At 45.0% G+C, this 18,501-nt stretch overlaps 1 protein-coding gene across 8 annotated transcripts in view; it reads left to right on the top strand.

Moving 5' to 3' along the window:
• Window positions 1–18,501, top strand: part of dram2b (DNA-damage regulated autophagy modulator 2b) — a 100,147-nt gene that overhangs the window by 74,555 nt on the left and 7,091 nt on the right. For 6 of the 8 annotated variants that reach the window (XM_043717081.1, XM_043717082.1, XM_043717084.1 and 3 more), the window contains 2 exons: window positions 3,482–3,564; window positions 9,755–9,847. In XM_043717081.1, the coding sequence (XP_043573016.1) occupies window positions 3,482–3,564; window positions 9,755–9,847 (176 nt within the window). Of the gene's footprint in view, window positions 1–3,481; window positions 3,565–9,754; window positions 9,848–13,911; window positions 13,937–18,501 lie in introns of all 8 variants that reach the window. The other 2 variants (XM_043717085.1, XM_043717086.1) reach the window with 2 other exon arrangements.

The raw sequence follows: 18,501 nt of genomic DNA, 5'->3' as shown, positions 1-18,501 counted from the left end.
TGCCAGCTCTTATACTCAATACCCTGTCCAATGAAGGCAAACATACCATATGCTGCCTTGACCACTCTATCCACCTGTGCAGCAACCTTCAGGGTACAATGGACCTGCACTCCCAGATCTCTCTGCCCATCAGCTTTTCCCAAGGCTCTTCCGTACATTGTATATAATTCACTCTAGAATAAGACTTGCCTAAATGCATCACCTCACATTTTTCCGGATTGAAATCTGACTGCTACTTTTCCACCCAACTCTCCAGTCTATCTATATCCTCCTGTATTCTTTGACAGGCCCTTATGCTTTCTGCTACTCTACCAATCGTGTCAAATGCAAACTTGCTGATCATACCAACAGTGCCCTCTTCTAGATCATTTTTGTATATTACAAACAACAGTGGCCCCAATACTGTCCCCTGTGGAACACCTTTCTCCATTTCGAGAAACTCCCTTCAACTACTACTCTCTGTCTCCTGTTGCTCAACCAGTTCTTTATCCACCTCGCTAGAATACCCTGCACATCATGTGACTTCACTTTCTCCATTAGTCTACCATGGGGAACCTTATCAAATGCCTTACTAAAGTCTATGTATATGACATCAACAGCCCTTCCTACATCATCAACTTGGTCACTTCCTCGAATAACTCTATTAAGTTGGTAAGGCACGATCTCCCCCACACAAAACCATGTTGCCCATCACCGATAAGCTCATTCCTTTCCAAATATAAATAGATCCTATCTCTCAATACCCTCTCCAGCCACTTCCCCACCACCGATGTCAGGCTTACTGGTCTGTAGTTACCTGGAATATCCCTACTACCCTTCTTCTACAGGGGGACAACATGAGCAATCTCCCAGTCCTCCGGCACCTCACCTGTATTTAAGGATGCCACAAAGATATCTGTCAGGGCCCCAGCTGTTTCCCCTCTCACCTCCCTCAGCAACCTGGGATAGATCCCATTCGGTCCTGGAGATTTGGCCACCTTAATAACCTCTATGCCATCAACACATCTTCCCGACTTATGACGCAAACTTCAAAGAATTATGTACCTAAACTCCTAGGTCCATCTGTCTTACAACTCTACCCAACGTCCTACCATTAATTGTGTAAGCCCTGCCATTTTTTATTGCACCAAAATGCAATATCTCACATTTATCCATCTACCATTTTCCAGCCCATTGACCCATTTGATTAAGATTCTTTTGTAATCTTAGTAAACCTCTCCTGACTCCCCAAAACCTGTCTACCACCTACAAGGTACAAGTCAGGAGTGGGCAGGAATACTTCCCAGTTGGCTGAATGGGTGCAATTCGAAGAACATTCAAGAAGCTTGACACTATCCAGGATGCAACAGTCGGCTTAATGGGTACCACATCTACCACTGTCAACATTCACTCTTCATCACTGCTGTATGGTAGCAGCAGAGTGCACCATTTACAAGGTGAATGCACAAACTCACCAAAGGTCCTTTGACAACGCCTTCCAAACCCATAACCACTCCATACATGGGAACACCATCACTTGTGAGTTCTCCTCTAAGCCATTCTGACTTGGAAATATATCATAGTTGCTGGGTCAAAATCCTGGATCTCCCCCCCCTGAAAGCACTGTGGATGTCTGTCCACCTTCAATAGTGTTGGTTCAAGAAGGCAGTTTTCACCACACACTTCTCCAGGACAATTAGAGGTGGGTCAGAAACACTCAGCTTGCATTTGAGGATATAAAAGAGCAAAGGGAAGACTTATTGCCAATATTGATTTGGAGGGAATTTCTGGTTGTTTGATACTGGATGTCAGGAAACCGTTTGATACATTAGAGATGGTGGTGGTGGTTGAGGATATAAAAGAGCAAAGGGAAGACTTATTGCCAATATTGATTTGGAGGGAATTTCTGGTTGTTTGATACTGGATGTCAGGGAAACCGTTTGATACATTAGAGATGGTGGTGGTGGTGGTGGTGGTGTGATAACATTGTCTTTTTGGATGAGATGACTGATGAAAGCGTGGAGCTGAGACAATGACAGTGAAGTCAAGGAGAGAGGGATAGAACTTGAAGATAAGAACTGTTCACAATATCGACAACACGAGAACCAGCTGGAGAATTTAGATGGTCACTTGTTCCAGGTGGGTGAGGTGAAGGGAGAGATATGGCAGACAGAGCTGGTTAGATTGTCTCAATATTACGGAGAAAGAGGTTCATGAGCTCCTTGTGTTTCTTCTTGGAGAGAGTGGAGGGTCCAGGGAGGAGAGGTTTAATAAGACTCTGCCATGAGTGAGAATCCAGGGTTATGGTTATGGTTATGGTTATGGTCATGATCATGAAGAGTGATTAGTCTAACAGCAGAGACCAGGATCTGATATTTGCCTGGTCAGACTGGCTGATCCTATTGTCCACTATATCTATTATTTCAAAAGGTACAAAGTTAAAAATCACACAACATCAGGTTATAGTCCAACAGGTTTAATTGGAAGCACACTAGCTTTCGGAGTGACGCTCCTTCATCAGGTGATTGTGGAGGGCTCTTGCCAATAACCTGTGCTGGAATTTATCATTAGTCTATGGCTGAGCAAAAAATGGTGGGAATTTATAATTAACTGAGACCAAAAAGCTTTTGATAATGTTCTATACCAATCACAACAATTTTAATATAACAATTACCTGATGAAGGAGCGTCGCTCCGAAAGCTAGTGTGCTTCCAATGAAACCTGTTGGACTATAACCTGGTGTTGTGTGATTTTTAACTTTGTACATCCCAGTCCAACACCGGCATCTCCGATTCAAAAGGTAAGTAGTGATCTTATTGAAAGTTTGAATCCTTTGAAGGTTTGGGAGGGTAGACACTCAGAAGTTGTTTCCCCCCCTTGCTCAGGAATATGGAACACGAGGGCACAGTCTCAGGATAAAGGATTGGCTTTATAGGATTGGGATGAGGAGGAATGTTTTTCACTTTGGAATGCTATATTCCAGATGGTTGTCGACATTAAATCACTGAGTTCACAGCTGAGATAGATAAACATTAACATGTTTTAAAATTCATTTGATAAATGTATGTATAACTGGCTGGACCAGCATTCATTGTCTATCCCTAGTTGCCCTTGAGAACATGGTGATGAGCTGTCTTCATGAACCACCTGCAGTTCATGTGCTGTAGGTAGACCCACAATGCCTGGAGGGGTGGGAGTTAAGGGAGATGGGCTTGCGGTGGGCAAGTAGGATTGAGCTCGAGTGGTCCACTTCTGCCTTGATCATCAATGTTTTAGAGTCACACCAATTGGACACCAATTCCTGCTGGGTGACATTGTGATTCATATCAGGACACACCTCCCAATCCCTGTGATCGATTCAACCCAAGAGTATTTTTCAGTTTAAATGCACTGATTGATCTTTACGGAGTTCAGGCAATGCCAGTTCATTGATGTACAAAGTCTAAAGTTTTCAAAATTTGCCTAATTCTGTGTGTCATTTCCTTTACTCATGGCTTTTCAGTGTTTATTTCCTCTGTCACACTCTACTCGATGATCCCAACCACTGATATGGCAAAGAAACTGCACTGGAACCCGGCAGAGAAGGTGAGGTTTGAATAAGTGAAAATCTTAATGCAGACAGTTGCTTCCAGCCCCTACAGACTATGTTGGAAGGGCATGGATTGCACAATTTTATTTGTTATTCTCCCTCCTTGGGGTGGCACAGTGGCCCAGTGGTTAGCACTGCTGCCTCACAGCACTAGGGACCCGGGTTCGCTTACAACCTCCCTGTGTCTGTGTGGGTTTCCTCCAGATGCTCCGGTTTCCTCCCACAGTACAAAGATGTGCAGGTACAGTAATGTTGATCATGCTAAATTACTCCTAGTGTATAGGGATGTGTGGGTAAGGTGCATTAGTCAGGGGGAAATGTAAAGTAGTAGGATAGGGGATTGAGTCTGGGTGGGATACTCTTCGGTGAGTTGGTGTGCACTTTTTGGGCTAAATGGCCTCTTTCCAGACTATAGGGATTCTATAATTCCTCCCTCACACCACAAGCTCTTTGGTACTTAGACAAAACTGAAATTGATATGATTTATTAGTGTCACATGTACATAGGTACAGTGAATACTTTTGTTTTGCGTACAGTACAGACAGATCATACCATAAAAAGTACATTAAGGTATTAGGACAGAGCGAGGGATACAACGTTACGCTGCAGGGAAGGTGTACAAAGAGAGAGGTCAACATTACATTTAAAACTTGAGAGGTCCAATCAGAAGTCTAATAGCAGGGAAGAAGCTGTTCTTGAACCTGACAGTACATGTGAATAAACTTTTGTATCTTTTGCCTGGTCGCAGAGGTTATAATCAGAGTGGGAGGGGGCTTTGATTATGATTATGTTGGCTGCATTTCTGAGGCAGCGCAAAGTATAGATAGAGTCAATGGGTGGAAGGTTGGCTTGCGTGATGGACTGGGCTGTGTTAGTTTTGGTATGGTCTTGGGCAGAACAGTTGCCATACCAAGCCATGATGCATCTGGATAGAATGCTTTCTATGGGGCATGTATAAAAATTGGTAAAAGTCCTTGCGTACCTGCCAAATTTCTTTAGCCTCCTGAGGAGTTGTTGCACTTTCTTGACAGTCACATGAACATGGGTAGAACAGGACCTTGTTTCCCAATTAGGTGAGGGAATTAAACATTTGTGCTCTGAGGTTATCACTGGAAACACATCCTGCTCAAATTGGTGCTGCACACCTGAATGAACACTGGTTTAGAGTCTCGGGCTGAGGTTAGTAAGATATCAGACAGGTGGTAGCTCTACTCTCGTATGTTTTCCATTCAGTGACCTGAGAAGGTCAGATCCCAAGTTTTAAAAACAAAGTCAAGCTAGTTCTCCACAGAGCTTGATTTCAAACAGGAGGTTATGGTTTACATTGGTACTAACTTAACGGAAGGAGCCTTGTATTAGACTGGAACATCACTAATGATTCAGGAAGGCTGTTGTCTAACATTGACTGTAATGCATGTTATTGGGGCAGAACGATGAAATTGGCTGTTGCTTGTACATTAAATGTTTTTCTTTCTGTAATCGTTAATGGGACATGAGTGTTGCTGGCAAAGCCAACATTGTTTTACCTGTCTCTATATAGCCTTGAACTGAATGGCTTGCCAGAGTATTTCTATAGGTCTGGAGAGACATGTAGGTCAGACCAGGTAAGTGCGGCAGATTTCCTTCCCTGAAGGACATTAGAGGACTATGTGGGTCTTTTTTTAAAAATTCATTCATGGGGCTGGCCAGGCCAACATTTATTGCCCATTCCTAATTGCCCAGAGGGCAGTTTAGAATTAACCACATTGCTGTGGGTCTGGAGTCACATGTAGGCCAGACCAGGTAAAGATGGCAGTTCCCTTCCCTAAAGGGCTTTAGTGAACCAGATGGCTTTTTCTGACAATCATCAATGGATTTATGGTCATCATTAGACCCTTCATTCCAAATGTTGTACTGAATTCAAATTCGGCCATCTGCGGTGTCAGGATTTGAACCCAGGTCCCCTCCCACCATCCAAACATGTGCAGGTTAGCGTGATTTGGCCATGCTTAAATTGACCCATAGTGTTCAGGGATATGTAGGTTAGGTGCAGGGGTAAATGTAGAGTAATGGGGAATGGGTTCGAGTGGGATACTTTTTGGAGGGTCAGTGTGGACTTGTTGGGCTGACGGGCCTGTTTCCACACTGTATCATTTCTATTTTAAAAAAACTATTTTAAAAAAAAATTACCTGGGTCTCTGGATTAACAGTCCAACGATGATACCACTAAACCATTGCCTCCCCTTCATGGCAATCAACAATGGTAACATGGTCTCCATTATAATATCTTTAATTCCAGATTTATTAATAGTATGTATTAGTGAACCAGATGGGTTTTTACAATAATCAGTGGTTTAATTGGACAGAACTTTCTGGAAATACCCAGAGCTTTTAGAAGGGCGGGTGGGCAAACTCAATTGGCCAGGAGGCAAAATAAATTCCGATTCGTGACAACAGGTTAAGATTTTAGTATTTAGTTCTCCGGACCTTTCCAGGCATGTTGGGTCATGGTTTTATCTTGGATCGTGTCATGGGTACTCATGAAGACACCAGCTCTGGAATGACATTGCCTGGTTTTCCCAACATGCTTGCCCCCATTAATATGTTCACAAACCTGCCTCTGTAGGAAGTGTGTCCCTTGTGGGAGTGGCTGTGTCCCTCCAACCTCCAGTGAGTACAAAGTTCTGCCTGAACTTGGTTCCTTCCACAAATGCTTCCATGTTTGGGGGCGAAGCCCCTCCAAGTTGATAAGCTCATGAGAGGCTTCAGTCATAAACACTCGTGATGTGTTGCTAAACACTTAGTGTAAAGAAAGAGTAAAGCCAGCCTGGGAGCACAAACCTACCCCAGGGAGGCAGTCACATTTGTATGTGCCAACAAAGCTGACCAGGGCAGACAAGCGAGACTCAGCTCAAAAGGCCATCCTTTGTGGTGCTGTTCTTGTCCATTTTGATGTATAGCTATCCGGTGTGTAAGTTATCATAGTCCAGAAGAAAGGTCAGCAGACTGATAGTGTGAGCTGCTGAGTGTCATAACCCCTTCTCTGTTTTAAGTGTGAGCTCTGGCAGATGTGTGAGAGGTAGCACCGCTGTGGTGCCAGTAGTGCCACATTGGTATATACAAACCTTGCTTGTCTATGAGAATCTAACGGCAATTTCTGGTCTCAGCTTCTTGTACGACAGACCTCTGCACTGCCAACTTTACAAAGCTAACTCTCTCACACAGGAGCATGAGGCATTGAGTAGATAGTGACATGTACCTGGCAGAGCACAGCAAAATGTTGATTCTCATGGGGCGCTGGAGCTGGATTCTCTTGAGCTCCCATGGACACTGACCTCTGCAGCCTCCTCTGCTGAGGCTGTTGTCCTCTCGTTGCCATCCAGAGGGACAGTCTTCTCTTGTAGACTGTCTTGAGGAGAATGTGAAGGGAGATGATACAAAAGCAGAGCCATGCTTTTGTTAATCTCCCAGGGGTGCTTGGGTGCACTGAGCAGAGATTCTGTGTTGTTCCTGGGCTGTAGAGAGTGGAGTGCTTCCCAGCTGCCTTGAAACATGGCGCCCATTTGCTGGAGCCCAGGAAATCCTGCTGAGGGACAGAGCTTCCTGCCTGACTCTTTATAAAATTTGACATCTTCACCAAAAGCTATGTAATGAATAAGATGATTTAACTGCACCCTCTGAACAGAATTCTCTCCTCCTTTTACGCGCTCAATCTCAAAACCCAAGAGAAGGTTCCAATCATCACTGAGAATGGCCTGTTTTTCAAATCTATTAGTTGTATTTGTAATGACTCAGGAAGATGGACTGGAAAATACCATCATTTATTGTTGAACACCAAAGCAGAGCCACAACTAGGCTAGTCCCAGCCCAGCCCAGCCCAGGACAGACAGTTCTATGGGTTTTTTCTTCTATAAACTATCACACACCTTCTGAAGCAGATGGGACTTGAAACTGGGGCCTCCTGATTCAGGGATAGGGACATTATCACTGTGCCACAAGAGCTCTTGGGTCAGCTTTATTTTTTGTTTTCTATGCTCGGAAATGCTATCTGGCTATGGGGCTTTATTTCTTTTTATCAATCAGAAAAGTGGATCAGGTGGCACTTGACCCTGGGCCTGCTGGATTGGAGGCAGGATCGCTACCATTGCACACAAGGGCTCTTCTGGGTTTGCTTTTATTTATATCCAGAAATGCTGTCACACATAACAGAGTAATTTTCCCACCTCCTATACTGAATCACCATGCCTTTTGTTTCTTTTTGTACTACCCTCCACCAGTAAGCACAGTGGAGCCTATTCAATGTTTACAATAAAGTCCATTATCATCATAGAAGAATCCCTACAGTGTAGAAACAGGCCATTCAGCTCAACAAATCCATACTGACCCACCAAAGAGTAACCCACCCAGACCCATTCCCCTATTACTCTACATTTTACCCCTAATTAATGCACCTACCTGAACACTATAGACAATTTTAGCATGGTCAATTCACGTAGCCAGCACATCTTTGGATTGTGGGAGGAAACCAGAGCATCCGGAGGAAACCCACTCAGACGCGGGGAGAAAGGGCAGACTCCACACAGACAGTCGCCCAAGGCTGGATTTCAGCCTGGGTCCCTGGCGCTGTGAGGCAGCAGGTTGAACAGGCTGGGACCGTTTTCCCTGATGTGCCGGAGGCTGAGGTGTGATCTTATAGAGGTTTATAAAATCATGAGGGGCATGGATAGGGTAACTAGACAAGGTCTTTTCCCTGGGGTGGGGGAGTCCAGAACTAGAGGGCATAGGTTTAGGGTGAGAGGGGAAAGATGATAAAAGAGATGTAACGGGTAACTTTTTCACACAGAGGGGGGCACGTGTATGGAATGAGCTGCCAGAGGATGTGGTGGAGTCTGGTACAATTGCAACATTTAAAAGGCATTTGGATGGGGATATGAATAGGAAGAGTTTAGAGGGATAAGGACTGGGTGCTGGCAGGTGGGACTAGATTAGGTTGGGATATCTGGTCGGCATGGACGGGTTGGACCGAAGCGTTTGTTTCTGCGCTGTACATCTATGACTCTAACCACTGAGCCACCGTGCCACCCACCATGGGCAATGTAAACCATCAAAGTGAGGGGGAGATGGGGAAGAAACTAAATCCACTTGAAGTTGGAGGGGGAAATAAAGCACTGTATCCTTCACAGTGAACTCAGCCTTTCAAGCGAGAGGTCCAGATGGCTACTATCCTGTGTGTGAAGCACTTTTTCCTTGCATCATAGAGTCATGCAGGCATGGAAACAGATGCTTCGATCTAACTCATCTATGTCAACCAGACATCCTACTCTGACCCAATTCCATTTGCCAGCAGCTAGCTCATACCCCTCTAAACCCTTCCTATTCATCTCTCCATCCAAATGCCTTTTAAATGTTGTAACTGTACCAACATCCACCACCACCTCCGGTAGCTTATTCCTTAAACATACCACCCTCTGCGGGAAAAAGTTGCTTCTTAGGTCTCTTAAATCTTTCCTCTCTTACCTTAAACCTATGCCCTCGAGTTTTGGACTCCCGTACCTGAGGAAAGAAAAGCCTTGGCTATTCACCCTATCCATGCCCCTTATGATTATATAACCCTCTATAAGGTCACTCCTCAGCCCCTAACACTCCAGGCAAAAAAGCCCCAGCCTATTCAGCCTCTTCCTGTAATGCAAACCCTACAACCCTGGCAACATCCTTGTAATTCTTTTCTGCGCCCTCTCAAATTTAACAACATCCTTCCTTTGGAATGGGGACCAGAAATATTCACAGTATTCCAAAAGTGGCCTCATCTAAGTCCTGTACAGCTGTAACGTGACAACCCAACTCCTATACTGAATGCGCTGACCAATGAAGGCAAGCGTGCCAAACATCATCTTCACCACCCTGTCTACCTGTGACTCAACTCTCAAGGAACTATGCATCTGCACTCTATGAATGGCCTGGCTCTGATTTAAAGGTTATATTCTTGCTCTGGATTCTCCCTCCAAAGAGAACCAATGATGTGCAATATCAGAAACTGCTGGAGAAACTCAACAGGTCTGGCAGCATCTGTGAGGAGAAAGTAGAGTTAACATTTCAGGTCCAGTGACTCCTCTTCAGAACAGAGTTGCTTAGTGAGTTTGCACAGGAACAGGGTGTACTTCAGATTAAATGCTCACTGTTGGCCATTGGTTTGTTTGTTTTTGGCAGGGTTACAAATTGCACCTGGTCAGTACAATCTCCGAATGGTCTCTTGCCTTCTCCTTCCTCAGCTTCTTCCTGACTTACATCCGAGATTTTCAGGTGGGTAACATTGAACGAGGTTTGAGTTCTCGTGATATGGCTGTGACTAGAGGACTGCGCTGATAATCAAGCTCCAATACATAGAACATAGAACATAGAAAAGTACAGCACAGAACAGGCCCTTTGGCCCACAATGTTGTGCCGAGACTTAATCCTAATGTAAAATATAGTAACTTAACCTACACGCCCCTCAACTCACTGCTATCCATGTGCATGTCTAGCAGTTGCTTAAATGTCCCTAATGTCTCTGCTTCCACCACCACCACTGGCAACGCATTCCATGCATTCACAACTCTTTGCATAAAGAACCTACCTCTGACGTCTCCTTTATACCTTCCTCCTAATATCTTCAAACTATGACTCCTTGTATCAGTCAATCCTGCCCTGGGGAAAAGTCTCTGGCTATCCTCCTTCTCTCCAGAGAGAAATGTCTGAACTTATTCAACCTTTTTCATAAGGCAAGCCCTCCAGTCCAGGCAGCATCCTGGTAAACCTTCTTTGCACCCTCTCCAAAGCCTCTGTAACTTTCCTATAGTAGGGCAACTAGAACTGGACACAATATTCCAAGTGTAGTCTCACCAGGGACTTGTGGAGCTGCAGCAAAACCTCACAGCTCTTAAAATCGAACCCCTGTTAATGAAAGCCAAAACACCATATGGTTTCTTAACAACCCTATCCACTTGGGTGGCAACTTTGAGGGATCTATGTACTTGCACACCCAGATCCATCTGTTCCTCCACACTGCCAAGAATCCTGTCTTTAATCCTATATTCAGCATTCGAGTTCGACCTTCCAAAATGCATCACTTCGCATTTATCCAGGTTGAACTCCATCTGCCATTTCTCAGCCCAGCTCTGCGTCCTGTCTATGTTGCGCTGCAGCCTGCAGTAGCCCTCAATATTATCGACAACACTTCCAACCTTTGTGTCATCTGTCAATTTACTAACCCACACCCTCAACCTCCTCATACAAGTCATTTATAAAAATTACAAAGAGCAGAGGCCCAAGAACAGAGCCCTGTGGGACCCCACTCAACACTGACCTCCAGGCAGAATACTTTCCATCTACAACCACTCTCTGCCTTCTGTCAGCCAGCCAATTCTGAATCCAGACAGCTAAATCTCCCTGTATCCCATACTTCCTGACTTTATGAATGAGCCTACCATGGGGAATCCTATCAAATGCCTTGCTGAAGTCCATATACACTACATCCACTGCTCGACCATCGTCGACCTGTCCTGTCACCTCCTCAAAGAACTCAATAAGATTTGTGAGGCATGACCTGCCCCTCACAAAGCCATGCTGACTGCCTTTGATCACACTGTGCTTTGTCAAATAGTCATAAATCCTATCCCTCAGAATTCTTTCCAAAACTTTGCTGACCACAGACGTAAGACTGACTGGTCTGTAATTGCCAGGGATTTCCCTATTACCCTTCATGAAAAGAGGAACAACATTTGCCTCCTTCCAATCCTCTGGTACGACTCCCGTGGAGAGTGAGAAGGCAAATATCCTCACCAGCGGCTTAGCAACCTCTTTTCTCGCTTCCCGGAGCAGCCTCGGATAAATCTGGTCTGGCCCTGGGGACTTATCAATCTTAATGTTTTCAAAACTTTCTAGCACATCGTCTTCATCAATCTTGGTCTGGTCGAGACTGTATCCCAGCTCCTCAAAGTTTTCATTTACAACAAGTTCCCTTTCCTTGGTGAAAACCGAAGCAAAAGACTCATTTAGGGCTTCCCCTATCTGCTCAGACTCCACACACAAGTTCCCTCCGCTATCCCTGATCGGCCCTACCTTCTCCCTGATCATTCTCTTATTCCTCACATATGATTAAAACGCCTTTGGGTTCTCCGTAATCCTTCCTGCCAAGCCTTTTTCGTGCTCCCTCCTGGCTCTCCTCAATCCATTGCTGAGCTCCTTTCTAGTAAGCCTGTAATCCTCTAAAGCTGTGCTAGATCCTTGCTTCCCTCACCTTACATAAGGTAAGGTGCCTTCTTCCTTTTGACGAGAAGCTCCTCTGTTCTTATCATCCAAGGTTCCTTAATCTTACCCCTTCTTACCTGTCTCAGAGGCCTCTCCCCTTGTCAGCCTGTCTACATACTGAGTAAGGAAACCCTCCTGAATCCACCTGACAAAAATGACTCCATCCAAACCATCTGCACTTAGGAGGTTCCAGTTGATATTAGGAAAGTTGAAGTCACCCATAACAACAACCCTGCTACTTCTGCATTTTTCCAGAATCTGCCCGCCTCTGAGATCTTCAATCTCTCTACTGCTATTAGGTGGGTCTATAGAAAACTCCCAATGAGGTAGCTGCTCCCTTGCTGTTCCTAACTTCCACCCACACTGACTCAGTTGACGAACCTTCCTCAACAACCTTCGTTTCTGTAGCTATGGTGCACTCTCTGATTAGCAATGCTACACCCCCTCCTCTTTTTCCACCCTCCTTGTCCTTCTTAAACGTTCTAAACCCTGGAACATCTAGCAACCATTCCTGCCCCTGTGAAACCCACGTCTCCGTTATGGCCACAACATCGTAGCCCCAAGTACTGATCCATGCTCTAAGTTCGTCACTCTTATTTCAGACACTCCTTGCATTAAAGCAGACACATTTTAAATGATCTCTTTGTTTCATTGCGTGAGAAACCTTCCTGATAGATTTAATACATCCTGTCACTGCCCCATCTAAACTGCCCTCCTCTCAGATATGTAGCTCTGATTCCCACCTCCCTACCAAACTAGTTTAAACCCTCCCGAATCACACGAGCAAATCTCCCACCCAGGACATTTGTGCCCCTCCAGTTCGGGTACATCCCATCCTTCATGTACAGGTCCCACCTTCCCCAGAAGGCATCCCAGTGGTCTAGGTATCTGAAGCCCTCCCTCCTGTTAAGCTGCACTCGCTGATTGTTCCTCATCTCACTGTCTCGTGGCACCGGTAGCAAACCTGAGATCACTCCTCTACCCGTCCTGCCCTTCAGCTTCCAACCTAACTCTCTGTAGTCACTTTTCAGATCCTCAATCCCTATCCTGGCTATGTCATTGGTGTGAATATGTACCACGATTTCTGGCTGCTCCCCCTCCCCCTTCAGAATCCTGTAAACCCGATCGGCGACATCCTGGACCCTGGCACCGGGGAGGTAACATATCTTCCGGGAGTCCCGTTCCTGACCACAAAATCTCCTGTCAATCCGTCTAACTATTGAGTCTCCTACCACTAGCACTTTTCTATTCTCCTCCTTTCCCTTCTGAGCCTCAGTGCCAGAGACCTGACAACTATAGCTTTCCCTTGGTAGGCCGTCCCCACCAGCAGTATCCAAAACGGTATACTTATTGCTGAGGCGAATGGCCACAGGGGATGCCTGCTCTATCTGTTGGTTCCCTTTCCTCCTCCCTGACTGTAACCCAGTCGTCCTTATACTGTGTCTGAGGAATGACCACCTCCCTGTACATCCTCTCAATTTCCCCCTCAACGTCCCGGATGATCCGTAGTTCATTCAGGTCCAGGTCCAGTTCCCTAACTCGGTTTTCGAGGAGCTGGAGTTGGGTGCACATCCCGCAGATGTGGTCGGCAGAGACATGTGAAGTGTCTCTCACCTGCCACATTCTGCAGGAGGAACATGCAACTGCCCTATCAGCCATACCCCGCTAATCTGAAAGCCCACACAGGACTGAACAAAGGAAGAGAAGGAAAAAAAAGAGAAACCTGAAAACTTACCTAATTTACAGACTTAGTAAGGTTAGAGGAGGTGGGTGGGAGGGAGGCCCTATGGTGTAGGGTCTCTGGTTTAGATCTCACCCACTTAAAACCTTCCCAGAAGTCCTTCACTCCTCCCTCGCACCTCTCGGCAAAAATGTAGTTGCATCATTAATGTAAATGTTTAGAGTTAATCACCAAATTGATTCTCTTTGGTACGGATGTAAAGGAGACATTCACCAGGCTTCTTTGATTAAATTATGTTATAAAAACAGAATATTTTATCTTTAAATGTGAAAAATCCAGTTAATACCTAAACTAAAATCAACATTTAGAATTATACCCGTTTTCATCCCAAACACAGGACAACAACAGCTCTGCAACGAAAGGTAAAATATCCTTATTGACCAAAGAAGATACAGAGGTTGATGACTCCCTCACAGTACACTGAGCTTCTAATTGGCAAAATCAAAAAGCTGATCATCATAAATTAATAAACGTTTTTTGCAACAAAGCATCAGGCTGATCAGCAATGAGGCAGATTCCAGGTGTTTGAAAGGTGGACGCAGGACAGCTTCACCAGGCTTGCCAGGGTGTAAAGAAATATGGTGGTGCTGACTGTATCAGGTACCCAGGATCCGCCCAGGGGAAAGGAGGGAGAACCTGGAGCCTTCTGATCCTTACTGCTGCGTCTCCCTCGCCAACTCCTGGCTGCTGGAAGCAGAAGTTAGGGTTGCCAGGCAATCATCCCTATAGAGGCAAGTATTCCACCAATTAAGAGCAATCAACCCTTTTAATTCCAGATAGTGTCCAAACATTTCAATATCTCTGCATAGTTCTCCACGTAGACCATAAGTATATAGGTGTACATCAATACTGTATTGATGTACATTGCAGGAACTCGGACTAACTCAAGACTTAAACCTTGTGGTCTTTCTTACTGATGAGACTACTTTATAGATCTTGAAGATAGTGAGGGGGGTTTGTGTGTGAGGGCAGCACCTGTCTGCATTTGGAATTGTTTAGATAGGCTTAACAAAACCTTTGAGGTGAGCTGAACCGAACCAGACCCACTTTGGTCAGACAGAGCGCAGGAACAATCCTCCTGTTGCCCACAGGATGACCAGATATAATTTTACTACAGGTAGCTCCGTGTGGGCGGCACGGTGGCACAGTGGTTAGCACTGCTGCCTCACACCGCCAGAGACCCGGGCTCAATTCCCGCCTCAGGCGACTGACTGTGTGGAATTTGCACATTCTCCCAGTGTCTGCGTGGGTTTCCTCCGGGTGCTCCGGTTTCCTCCCACAGTCCAAAAATGTGCAGGTTAGGTGAATTGGCCATGCTAAATTGCCCGTAGGGGGTTAGGTAAGGGGTAAATGTAGGGGTATGGGTGGGTTGCGCTTTGGCGGGACAGTGTGGACTTGTTGGGCCGAAGGGCCTGTTTCCACACTGTAAGTAATCTAATCTAAAAGCTCTCCTATACTGCCATAGTTGCATTCCCGTGTGACAGCGTGTTACAAAAAACTGTGCAATAGAAATAATGGGGCCTATGGGGAAAAACAGGGTTGGAGCGAACAACCAAAAATACCAGGAAAAATTGAAACAAAAATAGTAAACTAACACAAATAATAGCACGATCTAAGTAAATGTTGACCTGTTATAACTGACCTGATGTATGGTACTGTATAGTGCAATTCATCAGACTCTTCAACTGAATACTCTCACTTGGCACCTGCTGCCTGCACTACATTCCAGCCAGTCTTCTGACCCCATCCAATGGTAACACTGCACAAGGCAGATCCCAGGATGAAACCTCCCTTGATAGATTAAGGGCTGAATCTTAATTTCTTTCGCTGTGTCAGTTTTGTCAAGTTTTTCAGAGGATTTCACATCGAGATGCTTGGGGATGTCTATCACCTTATTTTACAAAACCTGCCTGACTTATTACCTATTCCATCCTTTGGTGCTTCCTCACACATTCTAGCACCATCATACCATGTGCCTTTTCCCAATACCAAGTGCCACTCCACTTCCTGGATAAACCAGAATTGACCAACGTACATAGTGGGCAGCACCATCTTTAAAAAGATATTGTGCACCCAGACAAGAGTTATCAGTCCAGAGCTGTCCAGATCGTTCCTGCCATTGCCCATGGATGTGGCAGACAATGGAAAATTGGTACCTCTCTTTGTGGGCCGGGACATGAGGTGCTGCTGATGGGGGATGGGATGATGCAGAGGCAGGGATGGCCTTTTCTCCCAGACCAACAGAGAACGCCATTCTACTGGAACCACACCAACCTGGATCAGGGTTACCGTCCAGGCCAGTTCACTCTCAACCATCTGTTGAATGCACAGAATTTCAGAAGAAGGTCAAGGACCTCCTCCACTCTGCCAGGGGAGTGCCACCATCTTCTCATTGATATCTCACACTATCTCTGTTAGTGTACCCACCACTTCCTGCAACATCTTTCCACTCGCTCTCATCCTCGCTAATATCTCACCCTGACTAACACTGAATTTCTTCTGCATAGCCTTCTCACCCCCTCACGACATCTCCACAAATGCACCAAAAGTAATGAATGCTGCGACACCCACCTTTCTCTCCCTCATCCACTATGTGCAGAGTTTCCTGGGTCTGACCACCCTGAGCAGCTGACTGATCATGTCCAAGCCCCTGTACTGGTATTTTGTTTTACAGTTCATTACTATCATGATTAGTCACTGAAACAGATTCACATGAAACTGCAAATATTCTTTAAACATATTTTTTAAACAAAGAGAAGACAGCTCTTAATACAAGCAACAAAGCCAAGTTTGAAACTGCTCCTCAACATTGCCCTTTCACTGTTAGTCAGTTCCAAATTTCATTTAACTCTTTAGGTTTTTAAATCAATTGATCACTCCCTGCTTCTTGTTCTCAGGTTGTAGAGACACATTCATGATACTTTTCCAAGTCCACTAGCACAAACATTTCACAATAACTTTCAGAAAGCTCTTCACAAGAAAGCGCACGAGCCAACTAGTCACATGATGCTGACGCGGCCAGTCCAGTCCTTCACACATACTGCGACACCTAGTGCTGGGAATGGGAATCGTATAACCGTGAATGGGTGTTCATGTTATTTTTAAGCAAGTTGCCAGTTCACAAATCACATTACAGACAAATTGTCTTTAATAAATGCATGTTATAGCAGAACTACCTGTGCTTTAGTAGGCCACATTGATTCAGAATTTCACTTGTATTTTCCTGATTCTGTTAGATGTCTCTCTCAGTCTATATATTTTTGAAAATCTTTAAAACATGTTAAGATTTCCTGCAAAACCTTAATACCTGTTGCTGTACATATATCAACATTTTACCCATTTATAAAATTTACCAAGCACATTTCTGTTGGGAATATCCCCATGTGCTGAAAATGTGTCACTGGAAAAGCGCAGCAGGTCAGGCAGCATCCAGGGAACAGGAGAATCGACGTTTCGGGCATAAGCCCTTCTTCAGGAATGCTGCCTGATCTGCTGCGCTTTTCCAGCAACACATTTTCAGCTCTGATCTCCAGCATCTGCAGACCTCACTTTCTCCACAATATCCCCATGTGAGAAACAAAGCTCACATATCAACAAATTTCAGTCCGAGTCAAATTCTGAAGCAGCGAATTTTATTGAAACGTTCTTGCAAGACGGTGTCTAACAAGTAGGCACCCCGATCAGAAGGTTACATTACAAATTATACAGTCCAGTTGAGTCTCTCGGTACTCCCCTTTTACCCTGTTGGTTGCTTTTGCTCCCACTACTCTAAGCCTGTCACCCCCCCCCCCCCCCCCATATTTATTTTATGCCCTATTTGGTTAAGTTGTCCATACTAACTCCCTATGTGCCTGACAATTGCAACTGTCATGTTAATACATCTATTTCTACCAGTCGACCACCTCCCTTTTCGGTTAGTTATTTCTTAGTATACACCCTCATGATTCCGCCTTGCGATTGCTGCAGAAGCAAGATACAGCTACTTGTAGTTGTTTGTGCAAGCATATCTAGCTTAACACATACCCCCCCCTCATGATTCAGCCTTGTGATCTTTGCAGAAACATCAACATTTGCAAGCGCCTCTCACACCCATGTAAACATATCACACGGTAATTGAGGCTTCCCACCAGTGGTGGTGCTGTAATACTCATGTTTGCTGTTTCCCATAACTTCAACCACTATTGCACAGAAAGCCTGTCGCTGAATCAACTTGGCTCAAGTCAACTCAAATCCCCTCCTTTCCCAAGTTGCCATTCTCTTCCTATTTAGTTACAAATCCTCAGCTATAATCCTCCCCTTCGTTATAACCTTCTAAGATCTTAGTGTTCCTCCAGTCAGCACATCTGGCAGCATCTGGAGAGAGAAAGACAGTTAATGGTTTAATGGTGGAATAGAGTCTTCATTCTGAGGAAGAGGCTTATCAGATTCAACTTGTTAGTCCTATTTTTCTCTCTCTCTCCAGATGGTGCAAGACCTGCTGAGTGCTTTCTGAACATTCTAGATTTATTCTTACCATCAAGCCGTGCTGAAGACATACATAGAACATAGAACACTACAGCGCAGTACAGGGCCTTCGACCCTCGATGTTGCGCTGACCTGTCATACCAATCTGAAGCCCATCTAACCTACACTATTCCATGTATGTCCATATGCTTGTCCAATGACGACTTAAATGTACTTAAAGTTGGCGAATCTACTACAGTTGCAGGCAAAGCATTCCACACCCTTACTACTCTCTGAGTAAAGAAACTACCTCTGACATCTGTCCTATATCTATCACCCCTCAATTTAAGGCTATGCCCCTCATGCTCACCGTCACCATACTTAGAAAAAGGCTGTCCCTGTCCACCCTATCTAACCCTCTGATTATCTTATATGTCGCTATTAAGTCACCTCTCAACCTCCTTCTAACGAAAACAGCCTCAAG

Source organism: Chiloscyllium plagiosum, chromosome 26, assembly GCF_004010195.1.
Source record: "Chiloscyllium plagiosum isolate BGI_BamShark_2017 chromosome 26, ASM401019v2, whole genome shotgun sequence".
In the NCBI taxonomy this organism is placed as follows: domain Eukaryota; kingdom Metazoa; phylum Chordata; class Chondrichthyes; order Orectolobiformes; family Hemiscylliidae; genus Chiloscyllium; species Chiloscyllium plagiosum.
This window is presented reverse-complemented; position numbering and strand designations above follow the sequence as displayed.